The 27,039-nt window shown below is 42.5% G+C and overlaps 1 protein-coding gene across 1 annotated transcript in view; it reads left to right on the top strand.

The window, feature by feature from the left end:
- The window catches only part of KIAA1549L (KIAA1549 like), a 190,311-nt gene extending 164,829 nt beyond the window's left edge, over positions 1-25,482 (top strand). The window contains exons 15-18 of the mRNA XM_044681845.1: positions 6,787-6,884; positions 9,447-9,595; positions 14,924-15,075; positions 25,201-25,482. Of these exons, the coding sequence (XP_044537780.1) occupies positions 6,787-6,884; positions 9,447-9,595; positions 14,924-15,075; positions 25,201-25,482 (681 nt within the window). The remainder of the gene's footprint in view (positions 1-6,786; positions 6,885-9,446; positions 9,596-14,923; positions 15,076-25,200) is intronic.
- The last annotated feature ends 1,557 nt before the right edge of the window (positions 25,483-27,039 follow it).

Consider the following 27,039-nt stretch of genomic DNA (forward strand, 5'->3'; position numbering starts at 1 on the left):
TCTCTCTCTGTCTCTCTCTCTCTCTGTCTCTCTCTCTCTCTGTCTCTCTCTCTCTCTCTCTCTCTCTCTCTCTCTCTCTCTCTCTCTCTCTCACACACACACACACACACACACACATCACAGTAGGACCCCTTATTTGAGATTTTGCTTTCTGAGGTTTCAGTTAACTGCAGATCAACTCAAAGCACCAGCAGACTACAGTAGTCTCTTCTGCTTCCACTCTCCCTTTTTTTTAGGGTTTCTTTTTGTGGGGGCATGGGAGGTTACCCAGTACATGAGCTGAAGGGCAGGGATGGAAAAAGAGAACATCTTTATGAGGGCCAGCAGGGATTTGCTTATGTCTACAGTTTCAACCATCCATGGTAGGTCTTGGAACATATGCTCCATGGATATGGGGGCCATATGTGTGTGTGTGTGTGTTTATTTATTTATATGGGGAGGGATACAAGGTACATGTGCCAGGTACTGTGATAAGCATTTGAGTTACACCAACTTCACTACCACCATCCCTTAAAAAAAAAAAAAGTCCCTGCTCTCAGGGAGCTTACATTTGACCTGGGGAATAGATACACATATAAATAAATATATAATGGGGAGGGCATCTCTAGCAGCTAGAGGGCTTCCTGTATGGAGTGGGACTTGAACTGAGCTTCAAAAGAAGTCATGGATTCTAAAGGAGAGAAATCAGACCTATATTGTATTAACTCCAGCTTCCCTTTCTTCCTCTTTCATTTCAAAGCCCTCCCTCTTTTCTACACAGGTATCCTTTAGGCTACACTTTACTATATGTGTGTGTGTGTGTGTATGTGTGTGTGTGTGTGTGTGTCTTTCCTTTATCCTCCCTTCAAGGCTGATCTTGATATTTATTTATTTCAACCTGATTTCATCAGAATACAGCCAATCAGTCAACAAACATTAACCACCTACTATGTGCTAGATACTGTGCTAGTAATATAATATGGATGTTGGTGGGGTAGAAGAAAGCACGAGAGTGACCTGGCCTAATGATCCACTCTCTCTATGCCACCCTGTTTTTACCAGCAAGGCTTAGGGTCAAGAGCACACCAGAGAGCTGACACTGGTCATCCCCTCGCCTCTGTCATGCACACCAAGTTTTGCCCTCTTCTATTGCTGTTTGGGGAAGTTAGGTGTCACAGCGGACAGAGTGCCAGGCCTGGAGTCAGGAAGACCTGAATTCAAAACTGCCCTCAGATACTTCCTAGCTATGTGACCCTGGACAAGTCAATTTACCCTGCTTGTCTTAGTTTCCTCATCTGTAAAATGAGTTGGAGAAGGAAATAGCAAACCACTCCAGTATCTCTGCCCCAAAAAACAATCCTAAATGGGATCACAAAAAGTTGGGCATAACCGAACAACCACAAAATTCCTATTTAGCCCCATACTCTATACCTCTCAAACATTTATGTCAAGAGTTTTGCTGAAGCATTGGGTTTGAGCATGAAGAAAAAGTTGCCTTCTGACCTCAGAGTCCTTGCTGTTTGCCCAGAAAAACTGTTTAGAAGGTGGAGATCCTCTAGTACACAAGAGGAGTTCACAGTCTTCATCACATCCAGTGAATCCCTATAGGACAGTCATTAAACACAGAACCATCAGCTGCTTCTTCTTAGCTCAAATATTGTTGCCTAAAGTACAGATATTCATAGACTCAGTGGCCAGATAGACGTTGTTCGCTTCCTTTAGCCCAGGAAAGAAAATGAAGTGAATATCATATATGGCTGCAGAAACTTGAACTGAAATCCTGCCTCTGCTATTAACTACCCATCCTACATTGGGCACATTATTTATGCTCTATGGACCTCAGTTTCCATATCTATAAAGTGAAAAAGATGGACTAAATGGCCTCTACGGTCCCTTCCAGCTAAGAGGGGAATAATTAACCTCTATTTATAAAATTAAGGAATATATTCATTCAGCGAAGACTTGTTGAAACATTACTACATGCACAACCCTGGCTAAGCATAATAAGGGATAAGGAGAAAAAGAAAACACAAACCCCTGGCCTCAAGCATTTATAATGGAAGAAAATTGAATATTTCCAATTAGCTAAGAAATTATCATACTTGTGTCAGAAGGTCTAAGAACAGGAAAAACCCAGGTTCCCTCGTGGGAACTTCTTATTCATCACATTGATAGCCATCACCCCAAAAATCTAAGGAAATCTGTTAGCCAGCAAGCATTTATTAATGTGCCAGTAACTATGTTAATAGCTAAGCGATCAAAGAAAGTCAAAACATGATCCCTGCTCTCAAGGGGCTCACATTCTAATAGGGGAGTATGAGAATTTATTTTTTCATACACTGTATTAATTCTTATATCAGGATCCTGGAGTAGAAAGGCCCCAGTTCCTGTATATTAGGGAGAATTGCTACGTGTATTCCTGTGTCTGAGATCTGGGTCAGAGACTACAACAACCAGTCTAGTGCTTTTTGCATTTTCTTTGTCCTTAGAAACCTCCCAAAATATCCTCCTTTTTTATAGAATTTGTTTAAGAAATGAATAGAACAAAGGTTCTTTTCCAGCATAAGTGCAAACCTTCACCTGGATGTGGACTTGAGAGGACTTCAGAGCCCAAGTTCTTCCACTTCCATGCTGTGTGATCTTGAGACAGTTGCCAAGCTCCCTGAATTTATCTCCTCTTTGAAACCAACCCCACCTTGCAGTCACAGAGTTGCCAAAATTAAAGAAAGAAAGTTTTATTGCGACGTGATCCTTGAGATACTTTGATGCACTCAATAGTGATTAGGCATTGAGTCCTGTAATGGCTCATCCTGGGCACCAACTTGTGGATACCCGGAGCTCCACCTGTGGCTCCTTGTGGTGCCAGTTGGCAATACCAGGTGTTGCTCTTAAGCGAGGCCAAAGCCCTCTGGCTGGGAAACTCTTCCTCTGACTTTAGATTCCGTCTTCAGCACTTCAAAGGAGAAGGCATGCAAAGTTTCCTGTATCTGGAAAGAGATATAGTTTGTAGTAGCAGCTAGGTGACACATGGAATCTGGAAGATCCAAGTTCAAATCTGGCCTCTCAGATACTATACTAGTCTCTTGACACTATGCAAGCCCCTTCACCACCCTCTGCCTCAGTTTCCTCATCTGTAAAATGGGGACAGTAATTGCACCTCCCTCTCAAGGCTGCTGAAGATGAAATGTGATGATATTTATGAAGTGCATTTCAAATGCTAAAGTGCTATTAATATTCTAATGATTCAGTACTGAACTAAGTCCTTCTTTTTTCAGCTGACCTATGATCTCACTCAGGGAGCAGGAATGCTATTGATCTCCAACAAGAAAGTCTGTTGGGGGCAGCTGGGTAGCTCAGTGGATTTAGAGCCAGGCCTAGAGATGGGAGGTCCTAGGTTCAAGTCTGATCTCAGACACTTCCTAGCTGTGTGACCCTGGGCAAGTCACTTGACCCCCATTGCCTAGCCCTTACTGCTCTTCTGCCTTGGAGCCAACAGTATTGGCTCCAAGATGGAAGGTAAGGGTTTAAAAAAAAAGAAAGAAAGAAAGAAAGAAAGAAAGAAAGAAAGAAAGAAAGAAAGAAAGAAAGAAAGAAAGAAAGAAAGAAAGAAAGAAAGAAAGAAAAAGAAAGTCTATCATAAATTCTAGATTTAGGACCAACTTAAAATTACATCTTCTCCAAGAAGCCTAACCTAACCCCTCTGAGTTTTAGCACCTTCCCATTATTAATTATTTCCTATTTATCCTATATATAGCTTATATTATATATATATACACACACACATATATATATATATAGTAATTCCATTTTAAGCTCCTTTAGGAAAGGAACTATCTTTTACCTCTTTTTGAATCCCCAGAGCTTAGCCCAGTACCTGGCACATAAAAGATGCTCAATAAATGTGTATCAATTGATAGATAGGATGAATTCAAATCTCCTTCTGACCCCCAAGAGGATCATCTCCTCATCAAAGAAGCAGAGGCAGTCTTTATAGTCCTGTTGTTGGCAGACTGGCAAGTAAAAAGGTGGCAGGGGAATAAAGGGAAAACATAAATGGAACCATGTAGTACAAATTCTATCTGAGGAGCAGCTTGGTGATTCAGTGATTCAGTCCTGGGTACAAATCTGGTCTCAGACACTTCCTAGCTGTGTGACCCTGGGCAAGTCACTTAATCCCAATCGCCTAGCCCTTACAGCTCCATTGCCTTGGAACTCCTTCTAAGTATCATTTCTAAGTCAGAAGGTAAAGGTTTAAAAAGGAAAAAAGAAGTTCTAGCTGAAGAGCATCCTTGGTCGTCCTGCTTGGAAACATCCAATGGTAGGAAGCCCATGATCCCTTGAGTACTTCACTGAGTACTTTTAGATAATGCTCATGTTTAGGAATTATTCTTCTGTGATGTCATCTGTTAGGATATATGCTCTTCTCCATTGGTATTGGTCGCAACCCATCCATGTGCCCATTCTGTGTGTCCTCCAGAGAGTTCATAAGAAGAGAGTCCACCAATGATCTTTTATGTTCTTTCTCCTTACACCATGAAGGTATCAGTGGCACACTCACACCTATTATCCTTTGCCTACACCCCGTGATCCCCCCATCTTCTCTTCTTGTCATTTGTCTCCCTCATGATCTCTTGTACTCCCATTCTCCTGCCCTTACCCTCCTGGACAGAGTGAGGGAAGTGTCCCCTAAAAGTCCGAAGGACCAGGAAGAAATGAAGCTTAAAGCTTACTCCTCGATCAGACCCTTTTGCAGTTGCTTTGCTCTGGGAAAGAAGCCTTGTCCCTTCCTAGGGATAAAAAATGCCTCCTTGGAGGCTCTAGGCAGCCACGTTAACAAGGGAAAGCCCAGGACTGGTTTCGGAGGTTGAGCTGCCTTGAGCCCTCAGGTAGCATCTCTTGGCTTTCTCTCTACATGTTACATTGGTTTGACTCATTAATTATATTAGTGTTTTTATTATGCTTCCTTTTCCTGTCCCACCTTCTCCTGCTAGTTGTAAAAACCTCCAATAAGAGAGAAAAACCTCTGCAGCCAGTGTAGGCTAAGAGAAAGACTAGCTGTCCAAATCCAGGTCCTGTCAGCTCGGTTTCCATTTAAGACCAATCAACAAGCGTTTAATGAGCAAATATGTATTTGGTGTGAAATTGGGGATAGAAAGACATGAATGAAATGAACTCTGCCCACAGGGGGCAACATCTACATTTAGAAATCTATGGGGGCAGCAGTGGTTCAATGGATGAAGAGCCATGCCTAGAGATAGGAGGACCTCGGTTCAAATCTGGTCTCAGACACTTCCTAGCTGTATGACCCTGGGCAAGTCACTTAACCCCCATTGCCTACCCTTACCACTCTTCTGCCTTGGAGCCAATACACAGTATTGACTCCAAGATGGAAGGTGAGGGTTTAAAAAAATAAAAATAAAAAGGGAGGGAAAACTTCTGAGTAGTTGTTGTTGTTGTTGTTGAATGGCCTGTCAGGGTATTTCCCCCCTAAGCAGAGAGCAAATGGCTACCGCCCATCTCTATCCAGAGTAGAATGGTGGGCAAGATGATGCAGCAGTCTGTGTCAGGATGGAGAACACCTCAGGAGAAAAAACAAACTGTTAACTCGGAAGTTTTGCTTTGCCCGAGCCCTCCTTTAGTGGACTCCTCTGAACAGAAAGCTGCCAGAGAGAGCGCAGTATCGGGCGACTCGGGAGTTTGGCTTAACCTGAGTCTGAGAAAGTTCTCACTCCAAGGAATAGACCTCCACCCACCAGTCTCTATCCTTCTTCAGTGACTCAATCTGGCTGCTTTCCTATAAGTTGAAAGCTTTATTTAATGGGGTGGTGAGGGTAGATCAGGAAAGAGGATGTAGGCGCCCTGGCTAACATCCCAAAAGGAGTGACAAAGTTCAGCCCTCGGCCTCAGCTGGAGCATCCTGGGAAAATCTTAACTGATCTTGTTGCCTATCAATAACTAACCTTAGGCTAAATCAATGGATCAGATCTGTAGGCTGTTAGCAGATCAGGTTGTTAGAACTCCTGCTGGTTCTGTCAGTCTCCCCTCTGGGCAAGCCCTTCAGGAAAACTGCTTCCCCTTAGAGTTGACACAGGAAGAGATTTCCAGGTATTCAGGACAGGAACAGGATTTAACAAGTCTCTTCTTAGGAGTCACTTTGGATAGGAAATTGCTGTTTGGATCAGGAGAACTGGTCCAGAGCTGTCTCCCACCAGAGTTCGAACTCAAAAGCCCCACAGGGTTTCAGCGGTCTCCCCTGGATTCCGTTGCTCCCAGAATTCTCCCCCATGAACATTCCAAAGCTCCTCTGCTTGGTTTTCTGCGTTTTCCCATTGCTTGCATGTTCCTGTAAATTCCTTCCTTCAGAAATGGCAAGAAAGTCAGTTTGGCTGGACTAAAATGTGCGAAAGGGAATGCCATGATCAATGATAAGGCTCAAAAGGTAAGTTGAGGTCAAGTTTATAAGACCATAGATTTAAGCAAGATGAGGCCTTGGAAGCCATCTGGTTCATTTTCCACATGAGGAAACTGAGTTCCAGGTTGATCTGGGAAACTTGCCCAAGGTCACACAGGTGGTAAGTGGAAGAGCTAAGATTTAGAGTCATTTTCATCTACCATCTATTATTACATGACATATTATATAATATACCATATATGCCATAAAATATGCCGATATGCACATTGACTTTTTGAGGTTGATGGATTGACGTTGGCTTCTTGTTTTCTTGATGCTCTGGAGTGTTGGGTTATTGTTGGGGTTTTTGTTTCTTTGTTTTGGGGGGACATCATTTGCTTGTCTCGTTCATTCAGGCCTACAGGTTCTCTCAGCTTCCTGAGATGGTCATGGGGTCTCCTCCACCTCCTGTTCCTCCTCGGACTGGTCCTGTGGCTGTTGCTTCTCTCAGGCGGTAATTTACCATTTTTCATTTCTATTTTGCTCTTCAGGGAGAATCTATCCATCTCTGGGGTTCATTGGATTCATACAGGCAGTAGCAACAAGGTGCTGTGTGCTTTGACCAGTCATCTAACAAAGAAATGAGAGTTGATCTAACCCGTTTTCTGATGGGTTTTGTCAGAGGGCACTTTGGAAACCCTAACAATGTGTCCAAAGGGCTCGACGAGTTCCAACAGAAAGTGAAAACAAAGGGCATAGGGAAAATTTCAGATGCCTTTAACAAAAATGCTAGCATATGAAAATAGAAGAAAAGGAAGATAAGAAGGAGAAAGAGATGGAACAGGAGGTCAGCACTGATGGTACCAGAGTCTGAGTCTTTTCAGACAAGTTGGAGGGGTGGGAGAGGGAGAAGGTGTTGTGTCTTCCTTGTGTCCTAACTTTGTTTTTTCTGAGATTCAAATGTGAGACCATCCACAAAAGCATGTTGTCTGGTTTCAGAGGACTATATATATATATATAACTGGGGGAAAAAACTGAATCTGAGAGCAACCAAGCCTTAGCACTTTCAAAACTTCCCAGGTAACTCCACATTTTTTTTAATAAGCAACTCAGTTTGGTTTCATCTCCATGGAATGTCATGATCCTGTGCTGAGAGGACTCCTTTTACTTACAAATAAATACACCAAATCTGGCCTCAGACACTTCCTAGCTGTGTGACCCTGGGCAAGTCACTTGACCCCCATTGCCCAGCCCTTCCCACTCTTCTGCCTTGGAACCAATACACAGTGTTGACTCTAGATGGAAGGTGGGAGTTTAAAAAAAAAGCAAATACACACACACAAGCACTTCAGCTTCCTTTTATGTGCTGTCTTCCTCCATTAGATAGTAAGCTTCTTGAGGACAGAGACTGTATTTTTCCCTTTTGGTAAGATTTTTTTTAATCAAACAGAAGGGGAAAGCTAGATAGCACAGTGGTTAGGGCATCAGGTCTGAATCTGGATTCAAATCTGGCTTCAGACACTTCCTAGTTGTGTGAACTTCAGTTGCCTAAACCCTGAGACAGAAAGTAAGGGTTTAAAAAAAGTCAAATGGAAGGTTGTATATTTGACCTGGAAAGTAATAGGCATCATCTTGATACATGGCCACCCAGGGGCTTCTGCGGTGTTTCTCCAGACACTGTGGTTTGACATTTGTTCTCCTTCCCAGTCCCTTCTTCATTTTTAGACAATATACTCTTCTACTGAGGGCAAGGAAGGAGCAAAACTCCATGGGCATGAGGGTTTCTGCCACCAACTATATCCCCTTCCTGCCTTGATTTGTAAGGCTATAAAGCAGTGATTCCCAAAGTGGGCGCCACTGCCCCCTGGTGGGTGCTGCAGCGATCCAGGAGAGCCGTGATGGCCACAGGGGCATTTGGGGGTGGCGAATAACTGTAAGGGGGCGGTGATAGTATGTGACAGGGGGCACTAAGTAATATTTTTTCTGGAAAGGGGGCGGTAGGCCAAAAAAAGTTTGGGAACCACTGTATAGTATAAAGCATATATTCAAAGACTATAAAAGGCAACAAATGAATGTCAAGTGGGGATGAAGCCAGTGACAGTCATTGAGGTACTGTAGAAGCTTCCCTTAAGCCCCCCACCAGCATCCTCCTCCTGGAGCAGTCGGGGCTTTATGAGCTCTAAGTGGAAGGGTGACATGTTAAATGGGCTGGGAAATGTGAGTGCCGCCAGGCTCTGCGGCGGCTTCTAAAAGCATCCCTCCCAGCGTCCAGGCTGCATTTCCTCATTTCTCAGCGGCAGTCCTCATGCAGCCCAGCAGCCTCCCCCCCGCCAAGGCTTCAGGGCCATTATCTTCCTTCACAGGTGCAGGGAGCCTGCTGGATCTCAGCCCGGTGCCCCCCGGGGTACCATGCGAGGTCCTGGGTAATCCCAGCTCAGGCTCTTGTCCTCCCAGCATCACACTGCTCTATTGTACAAGGTAGTAGATGTATAGGGAGGAGAAAGGAGGGAGGCTTAGAACACTCGCTCATTGGCTGCCAGTGATGTCATCGGCACCTATGTCAAGCATCTCCCGTTAATCCAGGCCACTAATTGCTTTGTGTATTTTCTTATGAGAAAATTGAATTTGGTGGCAACTGGCAAGACACCCCGAGGCAGCCGGAGGGGAGAATTGAACTGGAATATCTCGAAATCGCCCAGCCCTGGGGCTCAGCCTTAGTTCGAAGGCTCTGACTGTAAGGTTATACCCCCAGAGCTGTGCTGGAAAACACAAGATCTCTTTTATTTTATTTTGTAAATTCAACCATTGTGAGCTGCTTGGGAGCTCCGGGGACAAAGTGCTCAAAAAGTGTAACCCAACCCCATCCCATCAGGGAGAGAGGCCAGGGAGCTGAAAGAAGGGGATTCTTGGGCTATTTCTTTGAACCTGAGTCCCACCTCCCACCCGCCCCAGACTTGGCAACCCTTCATCCACCTTTCCCGTGCTAAGGCTGCCATCCTGTGGCTGAGCCCCTTGGAGACCGGCCGGCAGCCGTTCCCTTGGAAACCCAATTAACACCCAGTTTGCCTCCCCCCAGGTCCACTTCTGACATTGGCAGCAAGACGAGAATGTCCGAGTCCAGCGGCCCTGAGCAGGCCCAACTGCATGATGGCACCCCCTTTGCCCAGGTCTCCAGAGGTCCAGTCTCTGTCACGCCGTTGGACCAGTCTCCTTTAAATTACTCAGGTGAGAAAACCGAGAGATGCGCTCTTGCCCCATCAAGGGGACAGTGCCCAGGTAGAGCCACCGCTGGCTCAGGGGGATGGGCTTAGCTCTGCCACATCATTACCCGCTCCCCCCTGGCATCTCCCCCTCCTCTCATAATGCCTGCCCTGAGACACAGAGCAGAGCCCTTTCTGAGCCCCAGAACAATTCCAGGGATCACAACCAGGAGGACAAATGTCGAAAGCTACTCCAAACCAGCTCACATGCTTTTTTAAGTTTGAAGACGACCATGAACCTTATAAAATCAATCAACAGGAGGCAGCTGGGTGGCTCAGTGGATAGAGAGCCAGACCTGGAGATGGGAGGTCCTGGATTCAAATCTGGATTCACATACCTCCTAGTCACAGTTTGCCTCCGTTTTCTCATCGATAAAAATGAGCTAGAGGAGAATAGATGGAGAATTGGAAAAGACATCACAAGTTACCTATTCCCATCCCCTCATTTTACTTTAAGGAAACCAAGACCCAAGGAAGTTCAGTGACTCACCCAGATAGTAAATGTTACGCTGAGATTTGAACCCAGAACTTCTGGTTCTAAGCCCCAGGCTCTTTAAAAATGTCCCTTTTCGGAGGAGAAACACAGAAGAAAAACAACTGCATGAACACATGGGCTAATGGGGATGTTATTAGGGATGTAGACATTAAACGATAACTCTAGTCCAACTATCAATAACATGGAATTAGGTCTTGATCAATGATACATGTAAAACCCAGTGGAATTATGCGTTGGCTGGGGGGGACTTGGGGGACTTGGGGGACTTGGGGGAGAGGGAAAGAACATGAAACATGGAACTATGGAAAAATATTCAAAATAAAAATTTTTAAAAATGTCCCTTTTCGGAGAAAGGGTTCTCCTCATATACTAGACTTGCAAAATAGCACACACACACACACACACACACACACACACAAAATAAAAATAAAAAGGCCACAGTCACAGATAACAATGTTTATTGAGCACCTACTGTGTACAGACTGCTAAATTAGGCAATTGGGGAAAAAATCATTAAAACACAGAAGACAGAATAGTAGCAATTAGTATAATTTAAAGCTAATTAAATCCCAGCTTTTAAAGATTTGTCTTTTCTTCTCTTTGTGGGTGAGCCGACTGGACGTCTGCTACAGAGGAACCAAGGGATGAGCCACCAAGTGGCCTTTTGGAAGTTTACAAAGTTTATGTGTGTGTGTGTGTGTGTGTAGAGAGACAGAGACAGAAAGAGACAGAGAGAGACAGAGACACACACACAGAGACAGAGAGACCGAGTTATTTAGTTATTTCTTTATTTACATATACACACATACATCATATATGTAGTTTTGGCTATGTGTTCATATATATGTACATATATATAGTTTTAAAATTTATCTATAGTATGAAGGGATATTCAGTCCTGGAATAACTCTGATATAAAAGCAAAAGGCACCAATAAGCCTAATTCTTAAAATTACTCATTTAAATTTCAATTTAAAATGGAACTATGTGGGCAAGAATATCAGCAGGGGGGGCAGCTGGGTAGCTCAGTGGAGTGAGAGTCAGGCCTAGAGACGGGAGGTTCTAGGTTCAAACTCGGCCTCAGCCACTTCCCAGCTGTGTGACCCTGGGCAGGTCACTTGACCCCCATTGCCCACCCTTACCACTCTTCCACCTATGAGACAATACACCGAAGTACAAGGGTTAAAAAAAAAAAAGATTTAAAAAAAAAAAAGAAGAATATCAGCAAGAAGAATTGGGCTGTTTCAATCGATGGCCCTGCCAGATTTCAAAGTAGTTCACAAACCAGTCATTCTCAGAACACCTAGTGCTGGACAAAATATTTAAAAAGACGCCACTAGATCTGAATAGGAAAAAACTAGGAAAAGGGCATAGACTATATAAGAGTTAGTCCTTTGTTAAACTCCAGAACATATAATCTCATTTTTAAACGGCAACATTACTCAGAAGAGGTTAATTGGTTAAGAGTATGTCCCGACTTTAAGCCAATGATCCTTCCCCAAGATTTATGATGGGAAAAGAAGGTGAACTGAGGAGAGAGAAGAATTCAAGGACTCCGATGAACAACGTCAAGAGATTAGGAGCTAGATCCCAGCACAATGGATGACGAAACAGAACCAAAAGGGAGACGTGGTGTCCCCAGGAGAGTAACTGGCAGAGGCAGGATTTGAGCCCCGGTTAAGAGAATTGTAAATCAGCTGCCATTTCTTCTATTCCACAGAGTCAGGAGACTTGGGCTCAATTATTGTTCTTTATTGCCTCTGTGATCTGTCTGAACTCCAGGCTTCCACAGTAGAGGATGAGATGATCTCCACATGATCTTTTCCCAACTAAATCCAGTTACCCAGGACTCTTTCCACTGCATCATGTCCCAAAGTCTTCCAGCTTTGAATCCTATGCTCCAAGAGCTCTTAGAAAATTTAAAAAAAATTTTTTCTTAAAAAAAAAAAAAAGAGTATGCTCCAATGGGCAACTGGATAGCTCAGGGGATTGAGAGCCAGGCCTAGAGATGGGAGGTCCTAGGTTCAAATCCGGCCTCAGACACTTCCTAGCTGTGTGACCCTGGGCAAGTCACTTGACCCCCAGTGCCCACCCTTACCACTCTTCTACCAATGAGACAATACACAGAAGTTAAGGGTTTAAAAAAAAAGAGTATGCCCCAAACATATTTCAATCCCTATCTTACCCAAAGTGTTTTACTCACTTTAATTGGATCCATAATTGAAAAAAATGAATGAAATTTTGAAAAATTCAAACCCTGACCTGTGTTCAAATCCTTTCTCTAATGCTCATGAAGCTTTAGCTTAAACTTCCTTGGACGGAGAAAAGAAATAAATAATATATTTATCTCAGTTGAGAAGAGGAGAGAAAATGTATCTATTGAATTAATAATAAAAGAAATTACTGGGGGCAAATCTGAGAGGTTTGACTAATAAAAAGAATGTATGGAGACTAAGAAGCAGGGGCAGCTAGTTGACTCAGTGATAGAGAGCCAGCCCAGGAGGTGAGAAATACTGGGTTCAAATGTGGCCTCAGATTCTTCTTAACTGTGTGACCCTGGACAAGTCATTTAGCCTCAGCTTCATAGCCCTTACTGCTCATCTGCCTTCAAACTGATACTCCGTATTGATTCTAAGATAGAAGATGAGAGGTTTTTTTTTTTATTTTTAAGCAGCTTTTTCTTTAAAGGCATGGATTAAGGAAAAAATTCTTTGTATGAACTCTTTATGATCTGTGATCTGAGATCTTGTCAATACGGATGCTTCTTTTGGCCATACAGATCACAACCAGCCCATCTCTACCAAGTCATGCTGGTCCATTAAATAAGATAATCTATTAGTAAATATTTATTAGCACCTACTAAGCGCCAGACATTAAGTGTTGGATAATATAATATTATTTGTAATAATATTTGTAAAATACTTAGCACAGATCCTGACAAATAGTAGGTGCTTAATAAGTGCTTGTTCCCCTCCCCATCCTGGGGACCCCCAGTGTTATATGTATCTAATAATAAAACAAATAACAAACACTTAGTAAGCACTGGCTGGGTACCACACAATAGAGATACAAAAATAGGCCCTACCCTCAAGGCACTTCGATTCTAAGTGTTAGACTACAATATATAAATAAAAACCTAACCACCAAATTTAGAACAGCGAGGTGGCACAGTGATAGTGCCCTGCACCTGGAGTGTGGAAGACCTGAGTTCAAATTCAGTCTCAGCCTCTTATTAGCTATTGTGACCATGGACAAGTCACTAAAAAAAAAAATCTCTGTGTGCCTCAGTTTCCCCCTATGGAAAGTGGGAATGATAATAGTACCTGCCTCCCAGGGTTGTTTTGAGGATAAAATGAGAAAATAATTGTAAAGCACTTAGCACAGTGCCTGGCACATAGTAGGCACTACATAAATATTAGCTATCATCATCATCATTATTCAATCTCTAAGAAACAGATACAAATTGATGAGCAATACTCATTCCGCAATAGAAATACTTATCAAGGACATGAATAGGATAATATTTTAAGAGAAAACCCTGATTGTTTGTTAGTTACCCTGAATGACCCCTATAAGAGTTACAGAACTGACCATAGTTCCTGAGCCATTAATCTCATGGCATGCCCCATTAGACTATATCATACAGATGTTATTATGGCGGGATGGAAAGAGGGTCTGTTGAGGCAAAAATACTGGTCCTCAATTCATCTAGGAGAACTTCTAATAATCTGCATGTCCAACCATTGAGGAGTGGCTCAGTAAATAGGAGTGTATCAACATGGTGAAGACCATCAACCATAAGCATTTCCTCAATGGTAAAAAAAAAAAAAAAGAGGTTGGACAAGGTCATCTCCAAGGTCCCTTTCCAGTAAGCTCTTTATGATTCCATTGGCCAGATGCAAAGTATGAAGAATACCAAGCAACGAGGGAAGATTTATGTAAAGGGATGCTGAGAGAAAATGGCAGGCGGAGGAAGAGTGGTTTGATGTAGTGTTGGGTCTGGCATCAAAAGAGGGTATAAGTTCTGCCTCTGCTTACTTATTTGTACTTATTTATTATTCTTCCTTATTAGCTATGTAACCATTGACAAATCAGTGCCCTTCTCAGACTCATGGACCTGCTCGGTCAAATGAGCTGTTTAGACTAGATGACAGGTAGCTCAGAGACCCTCTTCAGAACTTCAGAAACTGTGGTCCTATGGACTATAACAACTTACATATGATTATCTAAAAGGAATAAATACAAACAATAACAATAAAACTTTCAAAGTACAAATGCAAAAAAGAAGTCATAAGTGGGCAGAGAGAAATAATTGTTATTGTTATTTTGTAAAGGGATTTACTGATAAGAACTGAGATTGCTTTAGTATAGGGAATGCTACCCATACAGATGAGCACCTACTCTATTGTCTTAGAAAGTTGTCCAAGATCCTTAGGGGTTAAATGATTTACCCAGGGTCACACAGTCAATAGCAACAGAGGCAACACTTGAATCCAGGTCTTCCTAATTCCCAGACTAACTCTCCAACCACTTACCATGCTACCTTTTTTTATTTTATTAATATGTTTCCTTTTCTTTTAATAAAAATCTAAATATTTTATATTTTATGATTTTGTTCCACATCCTGTTTGTCTTAGCTGAGAATATTAAGTTTATAATAATTTTTAATGATAAATTGCCAGTCAACGTAAGTTTCTGAGAAATAGGTGGTACCCAAAAGCAAAGTTATGATAGGAGGAAAAATGAAATACTCTATCTAGACAGTCCACCTCCCCTAATCCCTCTGCTCTGTGGCAGGAAGCACGGTTCCAGCTGTGTTTGCCATTCCAGCTGCAAATAGACCTGGATTCACGGGCTACTTCATCCCCACACCGCCGTCATCCTACCGGAACCAGGCTTGGATGTCGTACGCAGGAGAGAATGAGCTACCGGGGCAGTGGGCAGATTCGGTAAGAACTTCCTTTAATCGACTGCAAAACTTCATCCTCCTTCTATTCTTACATGCTAGTCTTACAGAGATAAAGCAAAGGGATGAAATGTCAAGGATGTGACTCCTGATCCTTGCCATGTGATATTGGGCAAATAAATCACTTAATCTCTCTGAGCTTCAATTTCCTTCTCCATTAAATGGGAGATAATAGTAATGGTAATAGTAGTAATAGAGGAGTAATGGTAGTAATAGAGGAGTAGTAGTAGTGTAGTAGTAGTAGTAGTAGTAGTGGTAGTAATAGAAGTAGTAATGGTAGTAATAGAGGAGGAGGAATAGTAGTAATAGAAGTAATAATAGAAGTAGTAATAGAAATAGTAATGGTAGTAATAGAGGTGGAGGAGGAGGAGGAGCAACAGAAGTCATAGTGGTGGTGGTGGTGGTGGTGGTGGTGGTGGTGGTGAAGGTAGAAGTGCTGGTACTAGCATCAACAATTATATATTATGGCTCCCAATGTACATCCCTTTACATACCCTCTTTCTAAGCAAGCTTGTTAGATTTATTTCTAAAGAAAAATGAAATAGGCACTGAGTGAGTACCAGATGGACTACCCAATGGGTAAAATCCAGAAGCTTTGGGGCATGCATTATTTTGCCTCTCAGAGGCTTTTAAATTGACCTCCTCGATTCCAACGGTCTCCTACGAGGTTGAGATCACCAGATAAAGTGGATCTCTGATGTTGTTGGCAATTGGCCAAAATGATCTTCCATTCGCTATGAATCTTTCTGTTGTCCTCTCTGCAAGTTTTATACTCGTGTATTTTATTTTATTTTTGAAACACTTGCCTTCTGTCTTAGTGTCAATTCCAAGGCAAAGGGGATAAAGTGACTCACCCAGAGTCCAAAAGCTAGAAGGTGTCTGAAACCAGGTTTGAACCCAGGTCCTCCTGATTCTAAGCCTGACATTCTATCTACTGTGAACCTATTGTTTTATTTTATTAGTTCCATGCTCACTTGTCACTCTTTATGTCTTTTACACACGTCCTCATCAAAGTTGTCCAGTTTTTCGTTATTTCTTTTCTGAGAGCAAGAGCCTAGTTTACTTATTAACATGGTTAGTCAATCAGCCAACAAAACATTTGCTGAGTACCTGCTATGTGCCAGATACTGTACTGGGTACCAAGGATACAAATACAAAAAATGAAACAATCCCTCTTTCAAGGCGCTTATATACTTCTTAAAAATTAATTATTTTTCCCCCAAAAAAGTTCCTTTCATCCCCTCCATCCACCATTGACCCCTCCATTGAAAAAGCAAGAAAAACCTAATTTCCTGTTTCAAACATGTATAGTCAAGCAAAACCAATTCCAACCTTGGCCATGCATTTATGTGTGTGTGTGTGTGTGTGATATATATGTGTGTGCTTAGAGATCTAGAGATGTATCTGCATCCTGAGTCCATCGCCTACATCTTTGTCAGGCAGTGACGGTATATTTCATCATGACTTCTCGTTCCTAAGTCTTTCAAAGCTGCTGGCAGGTGATCCAGTCTGGGTTACATACTCATGTATTTTCACGCAAAACATATTTCCATAGTGTTCATTTTTGTAAGAGGATAATCACATAAAACCAAAACCAAATATAAGTGAAAAATCGATTGCTTCCATCTGCATTCTGACTCCAACTTCCCCCCCCCCTTTTTTGGAGGTGAATAACATTCTTTGAAAGATGCCCGCTTTAGCAACAGGCCCCTGGGAACCGTAGCAACTAGAAATGGGGCCCTAAACGGATATGGTTATGTAATTAGATCAAGCCTCTTGTCCAGGCCTGCCTGGAGAAGGTCATGAGGAGGAAGTGCTACAGGGTGGATGGGCTCTCAGCACTGAAGCTTGTGACATCTGGGTAGAGGCTGCCTTCAAGCCATGCTGGCAAGTTAAAGTTTAACAGGAGAGAAAAGCCTTCTACTATTCCACTATATAGTCTAAACCTAGTTACTTCTAGGTTAATTATTAATTAATTATTACCTATTAATAATGAGAAACTAATCACCACCTCAAAGGAATCACATTAAACTAGATAGTCATGAGGATAAAATGATTGATTTAAGATGGGTGGAGTCTACTAAAATAGGGTGAGGGTCAGATTATTTCTCACACTATTTAAGCCATATTCAGCTCTAACACCAGCCTTGAACCTGCATTTGTCCAGCTTCCTAGAGCTGCTCTCTTGGTTAAGTGCTTTCAGTGAAAATCGGTTCCCTTTAATCTTCGATTAGTAAAACTACTCAGTTCTTGCTCTTTATTATCTTTGGGGAGTTTTCCCCCTCTCAACTTATAGATTAAAGCGAAGGGTAATATGGGCAAGCTTTTAAGGAGTTTTCTCTTCCTCGGGCTATAGATAACACCAGAGAGCAAGGCCATCTTTCCCCCAGCCAGTTCTTCATTGATAGCAGAGAATTCTCCTTTCTTCCAATCAGCCCTTCCAAACAGCAACGTTTTCTTTCAATCAGATCAGCTCCCCACATCAGCAGCAGAGCTGGTTGCTGGGCTCAGCTTGTCAGCTTCTCAGATCCATAGGATTCTTTGTGTAGGGGCAACCAGTCCATCTACAACCCATCCTCAGGACACTCACTTTAGCAACAGGACCATAGCAACTAGAAACAGATCCTAAATTGATATGGTTGGGTAAGTAGGTCAAGTTTCTTGTCCATGTTTACCTGGAGAGGACTATGAGGAGGATGGAGCATGGAGGGGGGACCACTGTGTGCATAAGCAACTTCTTTGCTGACTTCTCTGCTCTCTTGGCTGCACTCAGTGTCTTCAGTCTAGGACTCCTTAGATTCCTATATGACTTCTGATAATGGCTTTTTAATATCTCAAGTCAGGACCTCCTAATGAGATGCGACCTATCTCTTATGTTAATTATTTCCTATTTGTCCTTTATATAGCTTGTTTGCCTTTTGTCTCTTCTCACTAGCTTGTAAGTTCTTTGAGGGCAGGAACTAATCTTTTGCCTCTTTGTGTATCCCCATCTCTTAGCATAGTTCCTGGCACATAGTAGGCACTTAATAAATGTTTATTGATTGAATGAGGTTGAGAAATCTTTTCCTTCTCCTCCTTCTCCTTCTCCTTCTCCTCCTTCTTCTCCTTCCTCTCCTCCTCCTTCTCCTCCTTTGCTCTCTCCTTCTCCTTCTCCTTCTCCTCCTTCTTCTCCTCCTCCTTCTCCTCCTTTGCTCTCTCCTTCTCCTCTTCCTTTTTCTTCTTCCTCTTCCCCTTCTCCTTTTTTCCTCCTCCTCCTTCCCTTCCTCCTTTTTCCTCTTTTTCCTTTTCCTTTTCCTCTTCCCCTTCCTCTTTCTCTCTCCTTCTCCTCCTTCTCCTTCTCCTCCTCTTTCTCCTCCTCCTTTTCCTTCTCCTCCTCCTTCTCCTTCTCTTCCTCCTTTTTCTTCTTCTTCCTTTTCCTCTTCCTCTTCTCCCTCCTTTTCCCCTTCCTCTTCTCCTCCTCCTTCTTCCTCCTTTTTCTTCTTCCCTTTCCCTTTCCCCTCTCCTTCCCTTTTCCCTTCCTCTTCCTCTTCTTCTCCTCCTTTTCTTTCTCCTCCTCCGCATGACTAACATGAAAAAATGTTTTACATGATTGCACATGTAAAATCTATATCAGATTGCTTACTATCTCTAGGAGTTGGGAGAAGTGAGAGCAAGTAAAGGTGAGAGGGTAGATAGGAAAGAGGAAGAGATTTTGGAACTCAAAATATTTTTAATGAATGTTAAAAATTATTTTTTGCATGTAATTGGGGAAGAATAAAATATTACTTAAAATTATAAAAGAAAGGGGTAGTGCCTTACAAATATAAAAGAAATAAATACAAGGTAGTGCAATGCAATGCAGTGGGGAGAGGGGCACAAGCAATGGGAGGGTCTTGAGAGGCTTCATGTATAAAGGTATTGATGAGGGTGAGAGCTTGCAACAACTTTACAACAACTAAATGACATCTTAATGGTAGACATAGTTCCCCATCATGATGATGGCTGAGCCTTAGGAAGGTTAAGCAATTTGCCCAAGTTCATACAACTGGTGAGTTGTCCAGCCAAGATTCAAACCTAAATCTTTTGTCCAGGACTCTTTCCACTGAACTGCTGGGGATATTGAATAACTCTTACAGAGGCCACAATCCCATTCTGTTGGCTAGATTATATAGCATGATGCCAAGTCCCAAGAGTTCTTGCTGGGCCATCTGGGTGCTCAGCACCATAGGACCAAGGTCAACTTTGAGCCAGAGAAGGAACAATAGTGTTTATCTGTCCCAAGAAGGTCAACAGTGAACCAGCCAAAAAAAGTCCAAGAGGACCAGAAACAAAGTGGTGAAAATGCAGGACTCCCACAGAATGCTCACTACTAGAACTGTGAGGAATACTCTTACTTGGAAGGGAGTAGATTCCATTTCATTAGAGATCTTTAAGCAAATGCTGGATGACCACATTAGATGTGTTGCAATGGGAATTTGTTTTCTTGTGTGGATTGGACTCAGTGGTTATAGAGTTCCCTTCTAGCTCTAAAGTTCTATAAGCCTGTGATCCAGAGGAAATGAACATTAAGACCAAAGGCCAATACAGCAATCCAATGAGATAGGACACAAAGCCTATCAAAGGTTTGGGAAGCTGCTAATACACTCTGGGAGTTGTTTACCCAAGGGTGAAGGGAACTAGCCCTTCCTCCCCTATCACTGCTGGCCCCTGCTGAAGATACTGTTGCTCATTGACCTCATTCTCCTAAGTTGGAATTCCTTCTCTTTCTCCTAAATCTGTTTCTCCTCTTCTTCTTGATGTCCGTGTTTCTGTCCATGGTACTACCATTCACCCTCTCCCATGATGCACATCTAAGGATCAATTTGATTCTCCATTTTCCTTCATTTCTCTTCTATCCTCTGTTGCTTCATCTATAAAATAAGTAATAACAATGCCTAATGTTTATATGTGTCCAGGCACATAGGGGCAGCTAAGTGGTGCAGTGGATAGAGCACTGGACCCAGAGTCAGAAAAACTAGAGTTCAAATATGACCTCAGACACTTTCCAGATGTGTGGCCCTGGGCAAGTCACTTAACCCCTACCTACATAAAACTGGAGAAGGAAATGGCAAACCACTTAGGTATATTTGCCAAGAAGATCTCATGGACTTGTATTTTTTAATGCTAAAAAAATATGATGTCAAAAGATGAACCCCTTGGGTTGGAAGAACCTGGTCCATGGGGTCATGAAAAGTCAGACACAACTAGACAATAACAGGAAATGTGCCAGGCATTGTGCTAAGTGCTTTCCAATTTTTATCTCATTTGATCCTCCCAACAACCCTGAGAGGTAGGTGCTATTATTATCCCTATTTTACAGATGAGGAAACTGAGGCAAACAAGGTGAATCCAATAAGTATCTGAGGTCAGATTTGGACTTGGGTCTTCCCGACCCCAGGTCTGACTCTATCCACTACAGTACCTAGCTTTTCAATAGGGATAATAATAGCATTGAAATCATGAGAAGAGTTGTGAAAATGTTATCTAAAACATTTGGCAAATCTGAAAGCCCTATATAAAAGCTAGCTGTTGTTGTTGTTGTTGTTGTTGTTGTTGTTGTTGTTGTTGTTGTTGATCAGTTGCCAAGATTGATTCATGATTCCCACCCCACACCATTGGTCCCCTGTTCTCTCTTCCTGGGGTACCTGCCCTGGTTTAGACCCTCATGAGCCCCTGCCTAGCTATTGAAGTTTCTTCCTTAGGGATTCCCCATCTCCCCCTTCTCTCTATTCTAGTATAACCTTCATGAGTTTGCTGTTTAACAATAATAATAGCTCGCATTTCTATGGCACTTTTAAGGTTTACAAAGTGCTTTGTTGTCTCCGTCATTTTTAGTCTTATCTCATTCTTCATGACTCTGCTTGGGGTTTTCCTGGCAAAGAGACCAGAGTGGTTTGCCATTTCCTTCTCCAGCTCCTTTGACAGATGAGGAAACTGAGGCAAAGAGTTACGTGACGTGCCCAGGGTCACACAGCTAGCAAATGTCTGAGGTCAGATCCACACTCAGACCTTCCTGACTCGAGGTCTGGAACTCCATCCTTTGCACCATCTAGCTGCCCTTAAAATGCTTTGCCCATCAAAACAGAAATCCCCTCCCTCTAAGTCAAGATGCTACCGTGTACTGTTTTTGTGTCCCTGGTGTTCTAGTCTAGTGATTGGTCCATAGTAGATGTCCAATGTTCATTGATTGGCTGGTTGATAACAATGATAGCCAGCCATCCTATTTCTCTGCATAGCTCTCAGAGCTCTTCAGCAGCATGATGGCTGTGTGCAGATTCCTTTGATGGCAACATACTTTGGTATCAAGAGCCAAACCCTCCGGAAAGGCTCAGCTTCACCCTTTTGATTAGCTGACCGCACCATTCGGGGTTTGGCCTTCTCCAGCCCAAGATGAGCCAGTGTCCTTTTTCATTGTTCTTAATTAAGTGGAAGATGATTATCCTACTTTAAGAAGGCTTTTCCTGGAGCACAATTACCACGTCCAATTACCTAGCGAACAGTGCCTATTAGCAGTGCCGCTTACAGCAAGCAGGGTTTATTTTTTTAATTTTCTGACTAAACTACTCTGTTTAAAAAAAAAAAGAAAGAAAAAGTAAATGAGGCCAGGTCACAACTGAAGATTTATTAGGCTCTGTGGTTGTGTCTACACAGAAGCAATTGGCTGAAAGGTGACCCACTCAGTCCATCATCTGAATACCTGATCTACACGGCAGCCAGTAAGCAACTGGTTCAGTTGAATTCAACATCTATTTTTGAGCAGCTGCTGTGTATTGGGCACTGAGAGAGACAGAGAAGAATAAAGCACTTTCTCTGTCCTCACAGAATTTACAGTCTAGCTGAGATGATGCATTCAGTTCTGTTTGAGTCAGCAGGCATGCAATACCTACTGTGTACCAAGCAAGAGACACTATGCAGGTCTTAAGATGGGAGGTCCTGGGTTCAAATTTGGCCTCAGACACTTCCTAGCTGTGCGACCCTGGGCAAGTCATTTAACCCCCATTGCCTTCTGTTCTTCCATCTTGGATCAATATAGAGTATTGATTCTATGAGGGAAGGGAGGGGGAGAGAGAAGAGAGAGACAGAGAGAGAGACAGGGAGACAGAGAGATAGAGACAGGGGCAGAGACAGAGAGTCAGAGAGATAGAGTCAAAGAGACAGAGAGAAAGAGAGAGAGAGAAACAAAGAGACAGAGAGAGACAGAGACAGAAAGACTAGTCCAATGGATAGAGAACTGGACTAGGAATCAGCTTGACCTGGGTTCAAGCAGCACTTCTGATATGTATCAGCTGTATGACTCTGGGCAAGTCAGTAACCTCTCTGGCCTCAGAGTTGCAATAGTTGATCTACCTGGGCAGAAGGATTTTCTCCTAGAGGCAGTTCCTTATATTCATGAAATCACCAGTCCATCCCGAAAACAAAACAAAACAAAACAAAGAAAATACTGGAGATAATGAAAACAAAAATGGAACAGAACCTGCCCTCAAGGAGCTTACATTCCGTAGGGAGAAGATAACAGGTATGCAAATATAGACTATGTACAAAGAAAATGAAAAGAGATGGCAGGGAGCCTTCTATATAGAGGCATCATTGTCCTACAAGTTATCAATGACTACAGTATACATGAAGAGATCATGACAGGAACAGAGAACCAAACCTAAAGACAGAAGGTGCTAAGTTCAAATGTGATCTCAGACACTTCCTAGTTGGGTGACCCTGGGCAAGTCACTTAACTCCTTTTGCCTAGCCCTTACCACTCTTCTACCTTGGAACTAATGCTAAGTATCTATTCTAAGACAGAAGATGAGTTTAATTATTTTTAACAATGACTGGGATATAAACACAGCAGACCTCAATGAAATATATTCAACTCTTTTTTTAGCTAGAATATAAAATAACAATGATTGTAGCTAGCATTCACATACCATTTTATGATTTGTATTATCTCGTTTGATCCTCATAAAACCCCTAGGAGGTAGCAGAAGAGGAACTGAGGCAGACCATGGTGGAATAAGTTGCCAATATGACAGCTAATAAGTGTCTGAGGCTGGTTTTGAACCCAGATCTTCCTGATTCCAAGAATCTGCTCTATTCATCATGCCACCTAATACCATAATGTATATAATGTAAAAGGTATAATTAAAAAAAGTAATTAGAGAAATACAAAGGGTGATTTTAGTTCAAGAAGAGAATGATACTACTTGGAAGAAAGGAGTTTGAGTTAGACCTTGAAGGATGGCTGGGAAATGATTGACTTAGAAAGGCTCAGAATCTCAGAGTTGGGAAGGATCTCAGGGGGCATTTAGTTCAGCCCCTACCCATAATATCCCCCAAAGTGCCTATCCAGCCTCTACCCTAAAATCTTGAGTGTCAGCTAGAAGGGAAAAGCATTCCATGTGGAAGTAAGAACTATGAGCAAAGGCATGGAGGTGGGATATTTCTAAAGATTCAGCTGTTTTGTGACAAATAAAAAAACCCAGTCTCAGGACCACTATAGATACTCTCTTTTCAAATCAAAGCACTGGACCATCCAGATATCTTGTCTCCATTCATGGTCTCAGGCTATTTACTACAAAGGAAGAGAGGGAAACTCTTCCCTCTCTCCTCCTGATGTCCGACCCACATCACAGGGTTTAGTGAATTCATGAAGTCATTAGTGTGTGGCTGTATGAAAGACAACTAGACTTGGAGCTTGGAAACCATGTTCAAACCCCAGCTTTGTCTTTTACCAACTGCATAACCACGTGACATTTAACTACTCTGAGCCTGTTTTTCCAATTTTCCAATCCTAAAACAGTACTTTTCCCACCTACCTCACAGAGTCATCAACGGATATTGGAGTTGTTATAACTTTTTTCTTCCCTATCCCACCCTCACACACTGTTTTAATACACACTAAATGTTTAATAAATTATTGCCTAATTGAATTGAACTGAATTTCTTTTACCACATTATACTTACTAAGGCAGGGAAATCTGTAATCTCTTGGATCTTTTGAATTCAACATCATGCACTTTGCAATGTGTTATGGCAGCATCAAGAAACTGAGTAATTATATCTAGGCAATGCATGCAGTTGCAAAATAAACGAGATCGAAGGCTCCCAGGAGCCATGTTAGCAGAAGCTTGGTTTCTCACTGTTAATACACAATTTGGGGGACAGCTGGGTGTCTCAGTGGATTGAGAGCCAGGCTCAGAGATGGGAGGTCCTGGGTTCCAATCTGGCCTCAGACACTTCCTAGCTGTGTGACCCTGGGCAAGTCACTTGACCCCCATTGCCTAGCCCTTACCACTCTTCTGCCTTGGAACCAATACACAGTATTGATTCCACAATGGAAGGTAAGGGTTTATAAAAGGTAATAATAATAAATACACAATTTGGATAGAGTGAAAAACAGCATTATAGGGATTGCTTCACCTGGTTTCTAAATTGGGGAGGGGAGCATGGGAGACCCTGACACGAGAGAGGAAAGGTTACTTTTGTGGCATTCCTGAAGTCAGGTGGTCTTTAGGAGAGGGAAATAATCGTATAAGTTAAAATCAGGTAACTTACTGGCAACTGAAACTTAGCTTCACAAAATGTGGATTAAATGGTAGATAAGGGCATTACAGAGTTATCCATGCTCATTTTTTAAACCTTTACTTTCTGTCTCAGAATCAGTACTGAGTATTGGTTCCAAGGCAGAAAGAGCAGTAAGGTCTGGGCAAGTGGGGTTAAGTGACTTCTCCAGGGTCACACAATTTGGGAATGTCTGAGGCCAGATTTGACCCAGGATCTCCCATCTCCGACACTAGCTTTCTATCCATTGAGCCACCTAGCTACCCCCTCATGCTAATTTTTAATATAACAAAAGACTACATTTTAAAAATCTTCCCCAAGCAAATTTAATCTAAAATAACTGCTACCTAAAATAGCTAAATATAAAATATTTATATATAAAATAAATATAAAATAGCAAAAAATAAATTTAACCTAAAATAACCAATTAACCAACCTATTTCCAGATCGCATGAGTTCATTTAGATTTTTCTGTGTATAAAAGCGTACCACAGTAATGTCTTATCCTGCTTTCTTTTCTGACTTCCTCCTCTAGGTTCCCCTCCCAGGTTACATCGAGGCATATCCCCGATCCCGCTACCAACAGACATCCCCCTCGAGACTCCCCCGACAGTATAGCCAGCCCACCAACTTGCACCCAAGTCTGGAGCAGGCCCCCATGGCCTCCACCGCAGCATCTCAGCAGAGCCTGGCCGAGAACGACACTTCCGACGCTCCGCTGACCAACATTTCCACAGCAGCCCTGGTGAAGGCTATCCGGGAAGAGGTCGCCAAACTGGCCAAAAAACAAACGGACATGTTTGAGTTCCAGGTCTAACACTGGGGAGCTCTCCACTCTTGTGGCCACTGAATTCCGAACCATGGAACCTGCGAAGAGACAAGGACACAGATCTCCAGTCTGTTTTTCGGTCCACACTCGTTGGGACTTGGGAGAAGAGGCGGTTTTTCTGTCCGACCCACCACTTCTAGAAAAGTTGAACTCGGGAGTTTTTACTAAAAACATGGAGCAACTTCTCGAATAGCAAATCTTTGGCTATGTCAAGGATGTCTTGCCTGGTAACCGTGTTTGATATGCTGATACCTTAAATCCACGGAGTATGATTGTATGTCCTTAGAAGCCTTAGGCATGAGAGATGCTGTTTGGCATTTCGCTCTTCAATGCCATATTTCATGAGTAATCGGAGAGAGGACAAAAATCCAGACGTGACTACCAGGACCTCTGCATGCTTAATCTGTATTTCTGTGATAAAACACTGAGGATGAACACCAGACTGCATTCTTTCTCATCGGAACAATAGCAAAATTTAAAAAAATAAAAATCATCTCTGAACTTGGGAGAAGGAAAAACCAAATCAAATCGAGTAACTTCAGCCCTTTTTATTGCAAACTCTTGCTCAAACCCAAGTGAAATTTCCACCTCTGGTTCTCACCAAATGATCGCCCCTGTAAATAGTCCCAACTCAGTTTCTCGTTCACCGTACAATGGCCCGAAAGCGGAGAAGATGGGATGGGAGACTGATTGTGAAGGCATAATTGGTGTCTGCCGAATTCTGAAAGGCTCCTGTTGAGCATCTGAAAAAGTGTTGGCATTTGGGGAATAGAAATCATTGTGCGTTAGACTGAAGACCTAACAAAAAAAAAAAGAAGAAGAAGAAGAAGGAGAGAGAGAGAGAAAGAGAGAGGATTGGTGCAAAGAGCTTTGGGGAATTCTACAAATGAAAGATGGTTATTTGAATCTGTTTTCTTTGCCCTACATTGAAAGTAGCCTGAGAACCAAGCATCTCTTTCTCTCTTTCTCTCTCTCGTGGAATAATAGGTACATCCACGTTCACAAGGAAACCTCTGTTTATTACGGAGCTTTCCAGCTCTCTCCAACAATGCTGTTCAGTAAGTGCCGCCAGGTGTCTCAAAATAAAACTGTGATTGATGTCTGTTCGGAATGGGATATGGGAATGCGCAGACTTTCAAATTCCCAGCCGGTGTTTGTAGAAACTTTGGAAAATGGACAACCCGTTGACTTACGGTCCAATGTAAATCAATGAAAACAAATATATGAATTTAACCAAATCATCTCGTTCAGTGGAAGCAGGGGGTTGAGGGGGGAGGGGGAGGAGGGCTGGTATTTACTCAAATTGCAGACTGCTCACCATGCTGGGCTTTAAATGTTGCTACTGGAAGGGAATCTGACCTCTTGAGCTCATTGTAAAGGACACGTCATCCCCCTGAGCTACTGAACATGTCCGGAATTCATTTCCCCCCAAGTCGAATCAAATAAAGTACCATCCTGACCTCGGGCAATACTCTGGGTTCCTTCATTGAGAAACCAACTTCAGTAGCAGAGGCCTCCGGTGTCGGGGATGTACTTGGCATCCAT

The sequence above is a fragment of the Gracilinanus agilis genome, chromosome 6 (genome assembly GCF_016433145.1).
Source record: "Gracilinanus agilis isolate LMUSP501 chromosome 6, AgileGrace, whole genome shotgun sequence".
NCBI classification, from domain to species: Eukaryota; Metazoa; Chordata; class Mammalia; order Didelphimorphia; family Didelphidae; genus Gracilinanus; species Gracilinanus agilis.